General features: G+C 41.2%; 1 protein-coding gene across 1 annotated transcript in view; it reads right to left on the bottom strand.

The window, feature by feature from the left end:
* Positions 1-5,560: 5,560 nt before the first annotated feature.
* LOC133874038 (DNA gyrase subunit B, chloroplastic/mitochondrial-like) overlaps positions 5,561-18,592 on the bottom strand; it is a 34,271-nt gene continuing 21,239 nt past the window's right edge. Inside the window, exons 15-21 of the mRNA XM_062311868.1 lie at positions 8,950-9,017; positions 8,294-8,407; positions 7,995-8,111; positions 7,804-7,857; positions 7,612-7,717; positions 6,469-6,599; positions 5,561-6,036 (exon numbers count right to left, since the gene is read on the bottom strand). Coding sequence (XP_062167852.1) covers positions 5,968-6,036; positions 6,469-6,599; positions 7,612-7,717; positions 7,804-7,857; positions 7,995-8,111; positions 8,294-8,407; positions 8,950-9,017 — 659 coding nt within the window. The 3' untranslated portion in view covers positions 5,561-5,967. The remainder of the gene's footprint in view (positions 6,037-6,468; positions 6,600-7,611; positions 7,718-7,803; positions 7,858-7,994; positions 8,112-8,293; positions 8,408-8,949; positions 9,018-18,592) is intronic.

The raw sequence follows: 18,592 nt of genomic DNA, 5'->3' as shown, positions 1-18,592 counted from the left end.
CTATTAGTATCATCCACCGCCTTTCATGTCCTCACAGGCATCAACAACAAGGATGTGCTGAAAGAAAACACCATCATCTCATTGGCACTACTACATTAGCCCTTTGAGCTGAAAGTAATCTTCCCAAAAAACTTTGGGATGAGGCATGTCTCACCTTTTATTATCTAATCAATCGGTTGCCCACTCCATTACTGAAAAATAAGTCTCCTTTTAAAAAACCATTTAACTGCACACTTGATTACACATTCCTCAAGATCTTTAGGTATGCATGTTTTCCTAACCTTCGTCCTTATAATTCACATAAATTTATCTCTGTTTCAACGTATGTATCTTCCTCGGCTATTGTCCTAATCAAAAAGGCTACAAATGCTATCATTGAGTCTGGCTGCATGTACATCTCAAGGGATGTGGTATTCCATGAAGATTGGTTTCCCTTTGCTGCTGCATCATCACCCACCGAACCTCCTACTTCTCTCCCTGCTCCTTTTATTCCTCCTCTACATCTTCTAGCACCTGCTCATACTCGGCCTGCTCTTCCCTCTACATCATCCCATACAATTCCAACATCTTCTCATGTGTCACAATCTTCTTTTGTAGAACCGAGTGTGACTATTTCAAATTCTAGCACTCCAACAACTCCTGCTCGCATTCATCCTATTGCGCACAAGGGCCCTCAATAATATTGTACAGCAGAGGCAACTCACGAATGGTACAATCAAGTACCCTATACCTCAGGCACCATTATCCGAGACTCACTCAGCCCTAGAGCCTACATGCTTCTCAAATGCAGTCACAATTCCATAATGGCGTGCTGCATTGCAAGTAGAATTTAACGCCTTGCTTCAAAACCAGACTTAGTCCTTTGTTCCTCCATTGGCTACCACGAACATAGTAGGCTGCAAATGGGTCTTCAAGCTCAAAAGGAAGGCTGATGGGTCGGTTGAACGCCACAAGGCAAGGCTGGTTACCAAAGGCTTTCACCAACAAGCTGGACTTGACTATGGTGAGACCTATAGTCCGATTGTTAAACCTACAACCATCCGTACTATATTATCTATTGCATACACTGCAGGCTAGTCTCTCAAACAAATAGATATTTAGAATGCCTTCCATCATGGCTTCCTGTCTGAAGAAGTACACATGGTGCAACCACCCGGATTCATCAATCCAAACTACCCACAACATTTATGCAAGCTCCACAAGGCCCTATATGGTTTAAAACAGGCTCCCTGCGTCTGGTTTTCTAGGCTAAGTGAGACATTGATTCAACTTGGCTTCACAGCATCAAAGGCAGATTCATCATTGTTCATTTACAGCAACAAATCAGTCATCATGTACCTTCTCATCTATGTAAATGACATCATCTTAACCAGCTCTATACCTGCTGCAATTACAGAACTTCTTCAACTCCTTAGTGTCGACATTGCTGTTAAGGACTTGGGTGATCTTCACTACTTTATTGGGGTTGAAGTTTTCAAAGAGTCAAGTCAAGTCTCCTTCTCTCCCAACGAAGGAATATTTTGGATCTATTGAAGAAAACAAACATGCTAGAGGCCAAACCTATCACATCTCCTATGTCATCCTCCTCAATTCTATCAACTTTTACGGGTGATCCAATGGGAGATCATTCCCTATATCGCAGGACTGTTGGCTCACCACAATACCTATCACTAACACGACCTAACCTGGGGTTTGCTGTTAATTGTGTCTACCAGTTCATGCATAGACCCACTAAAGTACACTGGCAAGCTAAAAGGATTCTAAGATACCTCAAGAACAGAGTCTCTCACGGCCTTCTTCTACATCGAACAGAGTGTAACAACCTACAAGCCTACTCGAATGCTGATTGGACAGGTTGCCCAGATGATAGACGCTCCACAGGAGCCTATTGTGTCTTCCTTGGCTCGAACTTGATTTCATGGAGCTCTAGGAAGCAACCCACCATCTCGTGATCTTCTACAAAGGCCGAATACAAATTGTTTGCCAACACCATTGCTGAACTTCTTTGGATTAAAGCTCTTCTTCATGAACCCGGTATCTCTCTCACTTATACACCAAAACCATGGTGTGACAACATTACCGCTAGCTACATGTTCATCAATCCAGTATTTCATGCATAAAAAAAGCATGTGGAAATCGACTTCCACTTTCTTAGGGATCGCATTCAGACAAATCTTTGAAAATACTCTTCATTCCAAACTCGGACCAACTAGAAGATGTTCTGACCAAACATCTTGTTTCCACTCGGTTTCAAAGGCTGTGTTTCAAGCTCAACGTATGTTCTCCCCCCGTTGACCTTGAGGGAGGGTATTAACGCATCTAACTGATTTCCTAAAGACTCACATTCTATACGTGAGTCTAGGGAACCTATAAATAATCATCCCATCCAGAACTCTAGTGATAGAGAGAGAGAGAGAGAGAGCCTAGAGTTATACTAGAACTAGAATACTTTGTAAACGCATGTTGTGATAGAATGATATGATCCAGCATGCGGTGATAGGTAGATAAGAATGAATTCAAATGTAGAGAGGTAGAGTTGTAGCTATTCTATTATTCTGTAAATCTATATATATTAATACATGCTCACCAAGATGAGCACGGTGGAAATTTTTTTTTTTTTAACATACGTAAGAAAACTTTATTAATAAAAGCATAATGTGCCCCTAAATACACAGGAACCTAAAGCTAACCCGCAAAACCTAAACCCCAGAAGCAGAAAAACACCCAAAAGCAAACTACAAAAGGGCACAACTAAGATACAAGGTAACCCACCACCCGCCAAGGCAAACCAACCTATGCCATGTATGCCTTACCTTTCCTACGCCTGAAGGGATCTTTCGCGTCACCATAATTGATGGAGCTATGCAAATTCAGTAGCTCCATTTTTCCTTTAGACTTTTGACGTGTAATCATCTTAAACCGACAGCCCAATTCCGGGATTGGGAGAATCAATTTCCCTTAACGGAAGGAGGAATGATGCAACCCTTCGGATGGGAGGAAGGTCCTACCACCGCAACATCGTTGACCTTCCGAGGCGAAGCAGGAGGAACGAAACTATCAGGAGAAAGTTGAGAAACCCCTTTCCTAAAAAGGCCCTGCTTCACTGGAGGCTCTGTCTTCTTCTTCACAGGAGGCTCAACACCCGTAACCTTATTGAGAACAAGACCCGCAGACAACTTTGAAGCTTCCAGAGAGTCTGATAATAACCCATCATTCCATTTCACAAAATGACCTACTCTAAGCTCCCTAGCCCTCCTGTAATAATGCTGAAAAAGTTGAATTTGTAGCAAGGGAGGGGAGAACGAATCTTCTCCCCCAACACAAAAGCCTTTGAGAGAGTAGGAACGAAGATGGAAGGCCCTGCACCACACAAGCTACTGGAAAATTCCGAACTCACTAAAAGCCCAGCCGGAGCTGGAGGAGCAACCAGAGTTGTCGGAAACGACAGCTCCAGAGCCGGCCCCGGCAAAGGGGGGAAGACGGGAAGGGAAGCCGATTTGACTGCAGAAGATGCTGGGTCGGTCTTCAAACGACCAGACAACCCACCCCCTGGAGAAGAAAGACCCAAAAACACCCCAGAAGATATCTCCAGTGACATCTCCGGCAGAAGTCTCGACAGTCGGGAGACCTTGGATTTAGGCAGGAAACGGTCCAATCGAAGACCAGTGCGTTTTTTACCCAGGCCAGACCTTGCAATTCGGCCTAGAAACTTCCTTAAAGCCTAGCCCATTACCATGATGAAACCGATGGCTAACTTACTTGATGTGTGCAAGTTTGAAATTTTGAATTTCAAATTTCAAATTCGAACGTCAGAGAGGCTTCTTACCCAGTAGATGATGAGGCTGGTCTTTGTCCAACAGATTAACCGTAGGAGACTCCAGTGTAGAACAGTCCATCGCTGACCTCGGATTATCATCTACAAACCTTACCACCGGAAGAAGGTCAAGAGCACACGGCTCCACCGGCAAAGCCCTCGTCCTGGAATGACGACCCCCCACAATGGGCAACGACTTCACGGCAAAGACTGAATCTGACCTCAACACCTCCACAAATGAAGGCCCCGTCCGAAAAGGAGCCAAACCCGACCCAAACTCTTCTTCCTTCCCATCTTTCGCAAACGAGGAACCCAAACCGCAACCCACCATGGCAGAGAGGAATTATATGGCCATTCTTAGCTCGCTAGAGAATTTGCGCCAACCCCACCCTCCATGACCCTCAGGGATCAAAATGAACCCTTTTCGACCTCCCATCCCGAAAGCGGCTACCTCAAAGAATCGGCCAGCTTGGTTCCCACCTCTCCGAGCAATCAAGACTTTCTACCCCTCCCTGAATGATTTGATAAAATCTTTATCTTCCAGAAAGTCAAAAGAATTTCCAACGTCGACGCAAGCCATTTAGAGCACTAAGTACTCAGTGTGAACTTGCCGAAAAAAAACTTTTTCTCTTCTCCTCCACCCTCAGCACCAACTCCCCATCCAAAACTGAGAAGACAAAAGTCTTCAACTCCACGATAAAACTCTTCTCTTTCAAAACACACTCAAATCTCAAGCGGCTGACCCAAAAAAGGTTTACATTGTCGTCGAAGGAGAAAGACACAAAAGTGAAATTGCCTAATAACGCCCCTACGCGCGAAACAAGCGAGACCCAAAGAACCGAAAATTCGAAGCTCAAACCCCGACAACAAACAAGAAGCTAGGAAGCGGAGAGGAAGGATCTCCTAGCTGGACACGCTCTCACGCACCGACTAGGAGAGAGAGAGAGAGAGAGAGAGAGAGAGTTCCCATTTGATTTCTACTTGCAATATTTAAATGACATATCAATCTTGAAACATTTATTCTAATATGGTTTGTACAGTGGAAATTATACGACAAACGGTTTCGGATACTAGGGTGTTCTATTAGCAACTTAGCCTTTAAAATCGTGTGATTTTAAAAAGCTCTTTGCGTACAATTTATGGTGCATTTGGGTATCGAATATTTCGAATATGAATAATATTCAGAATCTGATCACGGATTTCAAAGTAATGAAAATGTGTTTGGATGTTGAATATAATTTTAGATTCTTTTGAATATGTGTTTGGGTGTTGAATTTGGAAGATTAGAAAAAAGTGTTTTATAATAGTATAAAGTGATTGGAAATGATTGGATTGTATGAAAAGTTGTGTATAATGATGGGTATGGTAAAAAATAATAATAAAAAATATATGACGGGTTTTAAAAAAGCGTTTTATAATAGTATAAAATGATTGGAAATGATTGGATTGTATGAAAAGTTGTGTATAATGATTGGTATGGTAAAAAGTAATTAAAAAAATATATATGATGGGTTTATTCAAACTATTCAAACTTTATTCAAGTGACCCATGGGTTTTATTCAACTTGGATCCGGGTATGGATTTTTGAATAAAAACCCGGTTCGAATATTGAATATCACTACGAACCAAACGCACCATTAAAAATGCAGATTTTTCTACGTTTTTAAATCACAATTTTTTTTGAAAAATAAAATAAAATAAAATAAAAAATCGCACTCCGAAACAATACATTTTCTACAATTTGGTTTAAAACCACATTTGTTATATGCGAAATCACAATGCCAAACACACTCTAAATAATACAAAAATGTTATACAATTTTTGTCATGAAAATTCTAGAACAGCCAAGAGGACACAGAACAAACAGCAAGTAGGGTGCAGTGCACATACAAAAACTGTTTGTTGGTCTCTAGCATGTGAAGAATAGTATTTGTACACGGCGGCAAAATCTCCATCTATCTGCCTACCTAAATTTTCCCTCCCATCCAAAAGAGGAGCAATTCCACATATTTTAGCCCAATGATCAGGAAAATTGGACACCTCCGCAAATGGTGCCAATCACAAAGAATCAGAAGATACACCTATGAAGCCTCAGTGTTACCACTGTATAACTGTAACCAAGTTTTCACTTATCTCTCGGCATTGTGGCGCCATTAAATATCTAACTGGTCAAGGTTAATCATGCTTGCAGATTTCTGTATGAGTTCCTTCCTGAAATCCACCTGAGACACAAGAAGTAACAACCATTAGCTTCCGCGAAAACACAAGATGGGGATTCTGGAATATCAAAATTGATGATTTGAGAGGAAAGAGGGATACGCAGAAGCACTTGAGAACTTAACAACCTTTTGACCTAGTGTATAAGGTGAAAAAAAATTCAAAATTCATGAAATTTTGTCAAACATATTATTTGTGCATAAGTTGACAGAACTATCTCTTGAGTTTCTAATATTACAGAGAGAGAGAGAGAGTTGTAATCAGTCTCCAAAACTACAAAAGGTCAAAATGCCACCTCAATTTAATCTAAACATATAATAAAAATCATCAGCAGCAAGCCATTTCACTCAGAGCTTCTTCACAGACCATAAACAGCTAGATAGCTTCATCTTATCAGAAGTACATCTAAAGTGCACTAATATCCATGATCTACTTACCCGAGTACCCATAAGGGAGGAAAAGACAACATTTGCTTCAGCAGCATCTTCAACCACTAACTGCTTTAGCAGCCTTTGCTCTGGATCCATTGTTGTTTCCCATAATTGTAATGGCATCATCTCTCCCAGGCCTGCATTGTACTCAAAAGAGAAAGCATGATGTATAGGAATATAACAAAATAGTTAGCTCTGCCTACTGAAAGGTTGGGCTTTGGGAAGCCAGAAAATAGAAAGTTGAGAATAATATGTCACCCCTTGGATTCACCAGAGCACAGTGCATGCTACAAAAGAGGACTCAAACTTTGGAAACTCATATAAACATCACATTTGGGTTTATCAAAATCAGATTGCAGAGATATCAAAGCATAACCATAACATGATCCATACTGTATTTTGCAATTAGGAGCGAATTCCATCAACAGCAATAACATTGTATGACAGCTAGTTATTTCACTAAAGTACTATTGACATAATGCATGACCAATGGAATTTACAAATGGATTCTAGAAGTTGAGCAGGGTTTACTGACTGCAGGGATGAAAAGCAATTGGAGATGGAAGGATGTGTGCTACACAGAAGCTGATATTTGATAGAATTCCAAAAGCAACTATGTTTTCAGCACAAGAAGTGCGATAATTCATTGATAACATATGGTATATATTACCTTTTTTTTCTAAGTAACACATACTACGTATCTTTGACATTGAAGAAAAGCAATTCCCTTAGATTGCCTTCCCTGACAGCCGTCCAAAATCACAATCATCATATAATACACAACCATCATCACTAGCACACTCATTTTCAAAGAGCTTAGTTTCCTTTCAATAAAATGGAGGATGAGTTACATTTGAGAATCTATGCATGATGCTGAGATAGATAAAGAGAGTACTTAATGTGGTGACCCTGAAGCCTGAGACATCAAATGTGTGAGCATATATACTGAAGGCATGCAGATGGAACCAAATATTAAATTGTAGTAATTGCATAAACAATCGATAATTAGAAAAGAACTTTATGTCCAATTTGAGCACATTTCAAGTTGAAAGGTAATAACGGATCAAAAACACCAACGAACACTACTGATTAGCACATACATGCCCTCCCAATGCATTCATCACCATACAAGTATGGTGTTTATCTTACCTTTGAACCTCTGAATATTGTATGATGCATTTGGAGGGAAAGACCTCTGAAGCTTTCTAAGTTCAGCATCATCATAGCAGTAGTGCGCCTGCTTTCCTCTTTCAACCTGCTCATTTCAGAAAAAGATAACAGAAGCTTAACTTGCTTACTCAAAATAGATCCTCTCTGGCTTCATCATAAATTAAGGCAAACCTTGTAGAGGGGTGGAACACCAACATATATGTAACCTTCATCAAATAAGGCTCTCTGCAAGCAAGAACCATTGCATCAAGTTCATATTTTTTATTGAATTCATTGAGCATTTGGAGGTTGTAATTCATTTCTTTTTTTCCTTTCCTATTTCGTAGCAATAAATTTTGCAGGAACTTATCTCCATTCTCTACCTGATATCTAAAGAAAAATGTCAACAGCAACGTTCGAATGTGAGCACCGTCTACATCAGCATCTGTTAAGATTATAATCTTATGGTACCGTAGAGCCTCCTTTTTAAAGTCCTCCCCCTGAAACGAACAAAACTATGTACATGATGCATGGCTAAGCAGTTCACCTTTTTTTTTTTCTTCTTGAACACCAGTTCATCTTCAAATCAAGTAAAAGAAAAGAAAATTCTCTTCTTTACCAGATTTTGGTTTGTAGAGGAAAGAAAGATGTAAAGATAGAGATAACAAAAGAAAAGATTAACCTTTACTCCAAGCCCAAGACCAAGAATGAGATTTTGAATCTCTTCATTTTTGTACATAGCTGCCTCATCCCTTCTTTCAATGTTCAAAATCTTACCCCTCAGAGGGAGAATAGCCTGCACCAACGTTTTTGTGATATCATTACACGAAAATAAACAAAGATGCACCCTGAAACAACTTCTCTTTTTCTCCCCCAACCCCCCCCCCCCCCCCCCCCCCCCCCCCCCCAAGAGAGCAATGATTATGGTAGTGCTATATGACAAAAATTGGTACAGTTAGTGGCGCTGTAGATGGTGAAGGTGGCAATGCAGTGGTAGAGGAGCTGTATTGGCAGGCAAAAACAGTGTAGTTGGCAATAGTACTAAGGAGGAATAGAAACACTTGCTGTCCAGAAGACTTCCACTATAACCATTTTGTTTTGGCGGCTTTCCTTAAAAGAGATGCTATCAAAGTGAAATCTTTAGGAACTTTTCTTTACCTAATCTTTACTTCCATAAGAGTGTTCTATAGCGAGGAACAGACAATGCCGTTAATTGTGCAATTCTAGTTAATTTCTTTCCAAGGAAAAGAATATGAGCTTTCCTTGCAATTGTTCTTAACAAGCTTGAAGATTGAGTTGTATCAATAGCCAAACTAACTAGGAGAAGAAAAACTTTACCTGAAAGCGCCTGTCACGACCTTGTTTTGCACTTCCGCCAGCTGAATCTCCTTCAACTATAAAGATCTCTGCAAAGGTACAATAACCAAGATCAATTTTTAAATGCTGAAACTAATATGTGAAAACTGTTCCTTATGCCTAATCAAATATTGAGGCCAAAAGAGACTACAGAAATCTAATTTTACGTTTTGGTTATCAACTTATCATTCAACCATTACAAACATCACTCTCATTTATGAATACAGCAAATTGAATTTCTGATACCAACCAGACCAGTGAAATTTTCTCCATTTCACTTAAGTGCATAATTTCTCGAGCCATTTCTTGTTATTGAAGAAGTAGTGCAATTATAGAGAACCCCAAAAAAAGTACTATACTTGACTACCAAAAAGGCAAGCAAAATGAATTCCAACAAGAAATGAACTCGATAGTGAGAAATGACAAACTGGACTATGATAATGATAAGTAACAAGAAGATCTAAATCTTGCTCATAAACTAAATTTAGTACAGTTGCATACTATAGTTCGATGCATTTTGAATTTTACGCATACAGTAACAAAATATACAGCTTTACACATATGGTATCGTAATATACAGCTCAACCATATAACTCCCAAAATAAGTTCACAATCTTTTTAAGATCTTGAACTTCTTTACTCATTACCAGATCAAATTTTAGGAAATTTTATAACAAATCTTGTTGGCATCTATTACCGAAGATATCTTGAACATAAAAAAACCCTGAATGTGGAGCTTCTTTACCATGGGATCAATGGTGAATTTCAAATATAGGATAAGATTCACCTGATGTATATGATTATGTATAGATATATGTCAGATAAGTTTAAAAATTTTGAGAGAAGGTATTTGCAGGTTTACATGTACCGATTTTATTTTTGATTAAGTAATTGAAGTTGATTAAAATGCAAAGGGGTGCAACCCAAGTACATAGGGAAGTATACAAGAGAGACATCAATCAAGAAAAAGATCAAAGATCAAAAAAATCAATACTGGAAATATTTTTTTTTTTGTGACAAATATATATATTTTTTTGATAAGTAAGAAGACTTTATTAATGAAAGCGTAAGGTACTCTTAAGTACACAGGAAGTATACACAGAAATAACCAAAGCTAACCCGCATAAACCCAACAGAACCAACAAAACCCGAACCCCCGAAATCGAAAAAAAACCCCAAAACAAACTACAAAAGCACCCAACTAAGAACAAAACAACCCACCACCCACCCACCAAAGCACACAAACCTACATCATGTGTGCCTTGCCTTTCCAGTGCTCTTGAAATACAATTACAGGCAGCCATCCAATGGTAAAGGATTTTGCAAAAAAAAAGGGTCTTTAATTTCGACACCGTCATCTCACAATCATCTTCAAAATACACCACATTAAGCAAGACAAAATCATCTTCCACACTGCTAAGCTATGATGTCTCCCAAACAGCCCTCTCAAACAAGCCAAGAGATTCACCACGTGTTGAGGCACGACCTACTCTACTCCAAAAAGACTAAAAATAGAGTTCCATAAGGCACTAGCTATCTCGCAACGAAGCAAAAGATGATCAACGGTTTCCCTAGTCTCCTTACACATGCAACACTAATCTACCACTATGATACGTCGCTTCCTTAAATTATCCATAGTGAGTATCTTCCCTAAAACAATTGTCTATCATTTTCAGCTCAGCCCAACCCCCAACCCGTATACTCGGGATGTTGGTTTTGGTTGCTCGAAACTTTCTCAGTCAAATCTCGGTGCTTGTGTTGTGTCAATAGCTTTGGTGATCAGCGCCATTCTCTGTGGTGCTCAATGGCCACTCCAGCAATTATCGATGATTTTCATGGTTTCTGGCGGCTATAGTAGTGTTTACTGGTAGTTTTTTGATCTATCTAGAAATGTAAGGTGTTCTAAGGTGTACGAAGGTTGTAGTTGGTGTTGCCGGCGAGTTCTTGTCGCTTTCGGCAGCACAAGAGTCTTTGTTTGGTTGTTGGTGGTTTCTATTCCTCATCAGGAATAAGGATATCCTCATCGCGGTAAGTGTCTTCAGGCCCAGTCTCTGTTTCGAGCCAATTCAGTCCGGTTTTTGGTGTTTTGCTGCCGGTTTAGATTAATCCTCAGTGTTTTCGACTGGTTTACCAAGTTTCATCTAGTTCACTCTGTTTCTAGGCCGGTTCAGTGGTGTTTTGTCCGGTTCAATGGATTTTCCTGCCGGTTCAGAGCATATTCCAGCCCATTCAATGCGGTTCTATCCTGATTCATGTTGGTTCATGTTAGTTAAGTGCAATTCTTGCTCTTTCTTGACTAGTTCGGCTAGTTTTTTGGCCGATCAAATTGTTGTTTCGGCCCGTTCAAGTGGTTTCTTAATCGGTTCAGGTGATTTATCACTCGATTGGGCTACATGGAGCAACCATTGGGATTATTGCTCAAGGGCAGTACTAGACTAGTGTTTACAAGTTGTTGGTTGTATTGATAATAAATCCAGCGTTGTTGTTGTTGGTTGCAGTTGACAATTGTTGATTGTATTGATCATCAATTAATCGTTATAGTTAGTTGTCGAGATCCGACCGGCATAGGTGTTTTGCGGTGGGTTCCAGTCGGTTCTTAGTGTTTTCCGGTTAGATTCAACCGGCCTTGGTGTTTTGTTTCCCACCAGTTATTAGTGTTTTCTGACAAGATTCGACCGGCCTTAGTGTTTTGCAGCGAGATCCAACCGTCCGTTGTAGTCTTCCAGTGAGTTTTCGACTAGCATTGAAGTTTTTGGCGAATTTTCGTTCGGTGTTGGCTTTTTCTGGAATTTCAGCTTGTTTATGTTTGGTTTAGCGCATTTTCTTTTTTTCTTTTTTTCTTTTTTCTTTTTTCTTTTTTCTTTTCTTTTTTTTCTTTTCTTTGACAAGTACAACCACTTCCAACCAGCCAAGCAACACTCTATCTTCTTAATAATGCCATCTATTTAGAATTTGCCTTAAAACAAGCACCCAACAGGCCTAGGTACTTCATCGATAAAGAAGATATCTTGCAGCCAAGAATACAAGCCAGACCTTCTAAATTGCCAACATTACCAACAAGAACCAATTCTGACTTAGCCAAATTAATATTCAAACCGAAGACAGCCTTGAAATATAAAAACAAGCATTGCAAATAACAGAGGTGATCTGGATATGCCTCACAAAAAATCAAAGTGTCATCTACAAAGAGAAGATGAGAGCACACAAATATTTCTAGACCCCATAAAAAAAACTTGAAAAAAAAAAAAAAAAAAAAAGAACACCATTCGTTGTAGCAAAGAGCGTCTTACTTAAGGTCTCTATAAGGCGATAGTTTGATAGGGTTTAGTTTCTCTCCGATTACTCTCGCCTTTTCTCTCTTTGCTAGCAGCTTTCTTGCATTTTTGGGGTCCAAGTTTTGGTTTGCAGGCTTTGTAGGGTGTGTACCTCGTAGGGTAGTCAGTCGGTGCTTCTCTGGCTGGGTGTATCTCTGTCTCGGCGATGTGAACATTCAAGTTTGGGCGTTAGTTTTCCGGGGGTGTAGCGAGATGGAGAAGAAATTTTCTGTGGAGGCGAAGTCTTTTGCTTTTGTGGTTTTGGATGGGGCGTCGATTCTGAGGGTGGTGGAGAAGAGAAATAATTTTTTGGGTGAGGTCGTACTGAGTGCTTAGTGCTCTAATTGGTTAGCGTCGACGTTGGAGGTGCTAATGGGTATTCCGGAAGATCAAGAATTTGTCAAGTCTTTCCGAGAAGGTTCGAAAATTCTGATTGCTCGGAGGGGTGGGAACAGAACTGGGCGCTTCTTAGAGGCGACAGTATTTGGTTTGGGCGGTCGGAAAGGCTTCATTATCATCCCTGAGGGCCATGGAGGGTGGGGATGGCAGAAATTCTCCGGCGAGTTGCGTAAGGCTGTCGATTTCCTCTCTGCTACGGTGGGTAGCGGGCAAGGCTCTCCGTCTTCGTCGATCAAGAAGGATGCGAAGGTGCTAGGGCCGAGCTTGGGCTTGGCCTCAAAGTGGACGGGGCCGTCCTTTGCGGAGGTGTTGTGCTCGGTTCCGACCTCTGCTGTGAATAAGTTGCCCTTGGTGGGGGAACTTCGTTCTAAGTTGAGGGCTTCGTCGGAGGAGCCGAGTACTCTTGATCCCCTCCCGACGCCGAATCATGCTGAGCAAGTTTTGAGCTTGACGGTGGGCTGCCCACATGATTCGTTGGTTAAAGACCGAGTCTCTTGATTCGCTGGGCAAGAAGCCTTCCCCACGTTCAAATTCGAATTTTGAACGTTCTATGTTGCGCATGTGGAGCAAGCTGGTCAACGGTTTGAAAGTGGTCTTGGGCCGGACTATTAGGAATTTTTTGGGCCGACTTGTCGGGTCTGGCCTGGATCGAAAACGTTCTGGTTTTCGTTTGGCCCGACTTCTGCCGAAACCTAAAGCTCATTCGGCGATCGAACCAGGGACGCCTCCTTTTCCGACGCCGTCTCGGCCGGAGCTCTCGTCGTCAGCAGTTCCAGGGGCTCTTCCAGTTGGTTCGTTTTCTTCTGGGTTCTCTCTGGTGCGTTCTCCTCCTAGGGGTTTGGAGGCTGTTTCGTCGGGGAAGGGTATAGCAATTCCAGGGGCGTCTTTTGCTTTTTCGGCGCCTTCTATTCGGCCGGAGACCTCGTCGCCGGCAGTTTCAGGGGCTTTTCCAGTTCGGGTTTCTTCTTCAGGGGGAGGGTCTAGCAGCTTGAAGGTGGACCCTAGACGGGTCACTGCCTCTAAGCCTTTCGGTGCTTCTCTGGCAGTATCCCAACTCACGGCCTCTCCTTCTGCTGGAGCGACTGAGTTGGGGGAGAAGCTGGACTCTTCTCCTCCCGTGGTTTCTAAGCCTTTTCAGAGGTATTTCAGGAAGGCGAGGGTACTTAGGGAACAGGTTTCGTGGAAGTGGAATGATGTTCTACTTTCAGATTCCCTGAAAGCCTCGAAGATGGTCGCCGACTTAGCTGTTAATAAGGTTTCGGTTGTAGAGCCTCCAGTGAAAAAGGTTGCTGAGCCTCCAGTGAAGAAGGACTTTCTTAGAAAGGGATTTCTCAACCCTCGCCCGGTTTTGACAACCACTTCCTCTTCACCACAGAAGGTCGTTGATGGGGGGATAGTCGGGCATTCCTCCCCTCCTAGAGGCTGCTCCAGTTCTTCACCTATTGAGGGTAAGGGTTCATCCCAATCTCGGAATTGGCCGATCGGTTTTGATGATAACGGGGAGATTGTGGTTTGGGAAGATGATGTTGATTTTTGGGATGTTTTGCCTTTGGATTGGGCGTCAGAGGGTGCTTTTGGGGAGGAGGCATTGGCAATTCAGGATGCCATGGAAGATGAATTTCAGCGTGACAAGATGATTTCGCGTCAAAAGTCTAAAGGCAAGAAAGAGCTTCTGAATCTGCATAGCTCTATCAACTATGGCGACACTAAGCCTTCTGCTAGGAGTAGGAAAGGAAAAAACCTAATGTTGTAGTGTTGTATGCTTGGGTTGGTTTGTGGGTCGTTCCTCAGGCTTTTGGTTTTTGCTTGGGATCTTTTGAGGGTTGTTGTTCTTGGGTTTTACCCTTTGTTTTTTGGGTTTGCTTGTATTTCGGGTTTAAGGTTTTGGGGTGTTTTCATGTATTTTGGGTGGGGGTTTCTTCTGGGATGTATTTTGTAGTTTGGGCTTTTTGGGAGTTTCTTCTGGTTTTTGGGTTTTGGGGGGCTTTAGGTTTTGTGCGTGCGTAGGTTCTTGTGGGTTTTTTCTGTGGGTTAGCTGGGTGTTCCTGTGTATACTTCTTGTGTGCTTAAAAGCTCTTTTCGCTTTTTTAATAAAGTTTTCTTACTTATCAAAAAAAAAAAAAAAAAAAAAGAGAAAAAGGGTCCCCTTGTCTCAAGCCATGAGAGCTATTTTTTAAAAAAATAAAAAAACATTGGGAGTGTCATTCACTAAAACAGATAAACGCATCAAAAAAATACAATGAGCTATCCAATCACACAATATCTCCCCAAAACCACACCTCTGCATATACAACAAAAAAAACCCCAATTAACATGATCACATGCCTTTTCCTTGTCCAACTTAAAAGGCACATATGGCTCCTCAGATCTAATTCTATTGTCAAGGTATTCATTAGCAAAGAGCAAAATCTAGAATTTGACTTTCCCTGATGAATGCATTCTATGTCCTGGAAATGATCTTCTCAAGACCATTTTGAACCTATTAGCAAAAATACTTTGGCAACTATTTTGTAAACTCCACTCACAATATTAATAGGTAAAAAATCCTTAATATCAACAGCCCCAACTTGTTTCGGAATAAGAACAATGAAAGTCATGGAAACATTCATTATATCTTCTTTTAAAACTTGCCTAGAGCATGGAAGTCATGGAAAAATCAGTATATCTTCTTTGAAAACCTCCCAACAAACTTTGAAGAATGACATAGAAAAGACGTCAGGACCCAGGCCTTATCATCGTTGAAGGCTTTCACTGCCTCAAAAATATCACATTCCTCAAAAGCTCTCTCCAACCAATTAGCCTAAACCTCAACAATCGAATCAAAAGAAAGGTCATCCAATTTAGGCAGCCAACAAACTATTATAGAATTGCAACATATGATCTTTGATCTCAGAATGATTGGATAAAACTGATCATTAACAGTCAAGGATTCAATGGACTATTTCTTCTATTCAAGTTGACCACTTTGTAAAAAAATCTCATGTACTTATCACCCTCTCTCAGCCACAACACCATCGATTTTTCCCTCCAACTCACCTCCTCCATAAGAGTGGTCCTCTTTAAATAACCAATAGCTTTAACCTTCCTCAGTTTCTCTTCATCACAAAAAGTATTCTCCTCTTCAATAACATCAAGACCTCGTACTAATCCAAAATAAGCTTTTTCCGTCTCTCTACAATGCCAAATACCTCCTCGTTACAGATTCTTAAAGCAACTTTCAAAGCTTTTAGTTTGAAGGCCAGAACAAAACTCAGAGAACCTTCAAAATGGTAAGAAGTCCACCATTGTTTCACCCTTTCCACAAAACTCTTTGATTTTATCCACATATTCTCAAACTTAAAATACCTTTTACCCCCAAGAAAGGCATCACAATCAAGAAGAATAGGAAAATGATCCGAGCAAAGTCTAGGAAGTCTCCTCTGGGACACTTTATGAAATTGGTCTTCCCAATCAGGAGAGAAAATAAATCTATCAATTCTAGACCAAGAGAGAATCTTGGTTGTTTGACGACGCAAAATTCCACCTACAAGTGGAATATCCATGAGACTTTGGTCGAAAATGAAATCTTAGAATTCCACCATAATTGGACAAAAAGGGTCTTCATCCGATCTCTCACTAGAAAAACGAATGACATTGAAATCTCCACCAATCCACCATGGAAAGTTCCACCAACTAAGCAAGCCAACCAATTCGTCTCAAAAACCTTCTATCACAATCAGAATTAGAACCATAAACACCCGCAAAAGCACCATTTAAAATGATCATTGACATTTATGAAGGAACCAGCTAACCCTCCTATCCCATTGAAAGCCCCTCTTGAATCTAAATAACACCAATCCACAAATTGACAACCTAGATACTATGCACAACACTAAAAGACAAATGATCCAATTTACTTTCCTTAAAAAAAATCTGCCTTTCACTCTCTGCGTAAATTTTGAACCCTTAGGGGCCGGTCCCCCTCACATGTCAAGATAACAATTTAGGCTTCATAATGAACCGAAAAACCCCTCCCATTAACTCTGCCTCGGCTATAACTTTCACCTTTAGATCATAATTAATAGAAGAAGCCAATCTTTTTAATTCTCTTTTACCTCTATTCACTAATTTGGAATTGGATGACAAATCCTTCTAATAGCGACTCACTTCGATGACTGTAAACAAGGCCATGAGCTCCTCTTCAAACCCCTGCACACAATATATCCATGTGATGACAGAAACCCATCACTATCTGCAAAACCCAATCTGATGTCATTGGTCCTGAGCATTCAGGTTCATTGGTTACAAAAGAGAGACAAGAATTCAAAGCCTTAGAAAATAGGCTCCTCCCAAGAGTAATATTCCAATTTCGGGTGTGATAGTGCCTCATCTTCACACTGCCTGTTCTCTTCTACACAACCCATGCCAAACCCAACCAATGTGGAGAATTCATTATCACCCAAGATTTTGACTTCTTCCCCACTGATATCATGCCATCTTTCAATGTGATTGAATAAATCATTAGAGGCAGCAGCTGTTATCAAACCATTCCCAAACATGCTTACCTTAATTTGACTTAAACATTCTTCACCATTCTGGCTCTGGCATTTTGTAGTACTCGTCTTTTAGTATTCTATGATGGGATTCTTGAATTGCTTTTACATCAAGGCTAAAGCCTTCGAGCTTTCGACAGAAAAAGGGGTCGTCAGTTTCACATTTCGTCGAAAGCGGCCGAGGAGTATCCTAAGAAGTGTACATGGGTAAGGTTAGTGTGGCATGGTTGTCGGCCGTTGTGGAGGCTTTCGTACAAGGAGTAGGGTTGAAGGAGTTTGTTAAATCGTCGAGGGTACGGTTTTTCTTGCACAGAGGTGTTCTTCATGTCAGTCTCCTGGAGCTTTCAGTTGAACAGCTTGGGTGGTTCTTCATTGGTGCCAACGGGTAAGGCTCTAGTGAAAGTTGATGGCAAAAGGTCTTGTGTAGAGGACTAGGGTGGCCAAGGCAAATGCTAGAAAGGGTCACAACAATAAGGGGCAAAGTTGGTGATGGCCAAAAAGCTCCTTGATCTCACTCGAAGGAGCGTTCATCGGCATCGATGGTGATAGTGGAGCGAGCATCGACAAAGGCTGCTATGAAGAGGACGTTTGTTGAAAACTAGTTGGACCGGGGCAACATAAGACTAGCACCACATCTCTCAGGGAGGGCTACGCTAGGCCTAATAGATCTGTACCACAGGTCCGGAAGGACAACACTCGAGGTTTGCCTACAAACACAACTGATCCCAAGTTTCGCATTGAAGCAAAAGGTCTGGCAGTTCATGGCAGTGGTGCGACGGGTGTTAGAAAGGCCCTCCTAGATTTTAGAAAATAGCTCAAGTTACTAAAAGGGGAAGTGGACTAAGTTATCGCGAAATTGGTCGCGGGCCAAGAGTCTATTAGTTGGAGGGAATTAGTAACTCGAAACCGGCTGAAATTGCAGTGTCGAAGTCCAATCACTCAATGAGGGCCCAACCCTCTAAAAAGCACCTTGTTGAAGATCAAGGCCCAAAATCGATGGACCAAGCCCAACTTGTGTTAAACAAGAGAAAAAGCTTGAACCCTCTCAAACGCTTAGGCTCCTCTTCTGATCTCCACCAAAATAAGCAACAATGTCTTTGGTATAGCTCATGGGCCAAAGGGATACTCGAGTCTGCACCTACAACCGAGCCCGAAGAAGATGCCCCAGTAACCTTTCTCACTCTCCACTTGAGAGTACGTTTGGATCTAGGCAGATACTGGCATGTAGCTCGTGACCAATTAAGAGATGGCGGGCCTAAACCTTTAGCTTTCACCCTATTGGATTGGGCCAATAGTTTTAGGTATGAAACTTGCTCACCAACAAAAGAAGTCGAGAGGGCCCTCCCAACTAGTTTGGGCTCTAGCTCATCTACTACAGCC

This window comes from Alnus glutinosa, chromosome 7 (assembly GCF_958979055.1).
Source record: "Alnus glutinosa chromosome 7, dhAlnGlut1.1, whole genome shotgun sequence".
In the NCBI taxonomy this organism is placed as follows: Eukaryota; Viridiplantae; Streptophyta; class Magnoliopsida; order Fagales; family Betulaceae; genus Alnus; species Alnus glutinosa.
Note: the sequence above shows the minus strand (reverse complement) of the source record. Positions and strands in the feature narration are given on the sequence as shown.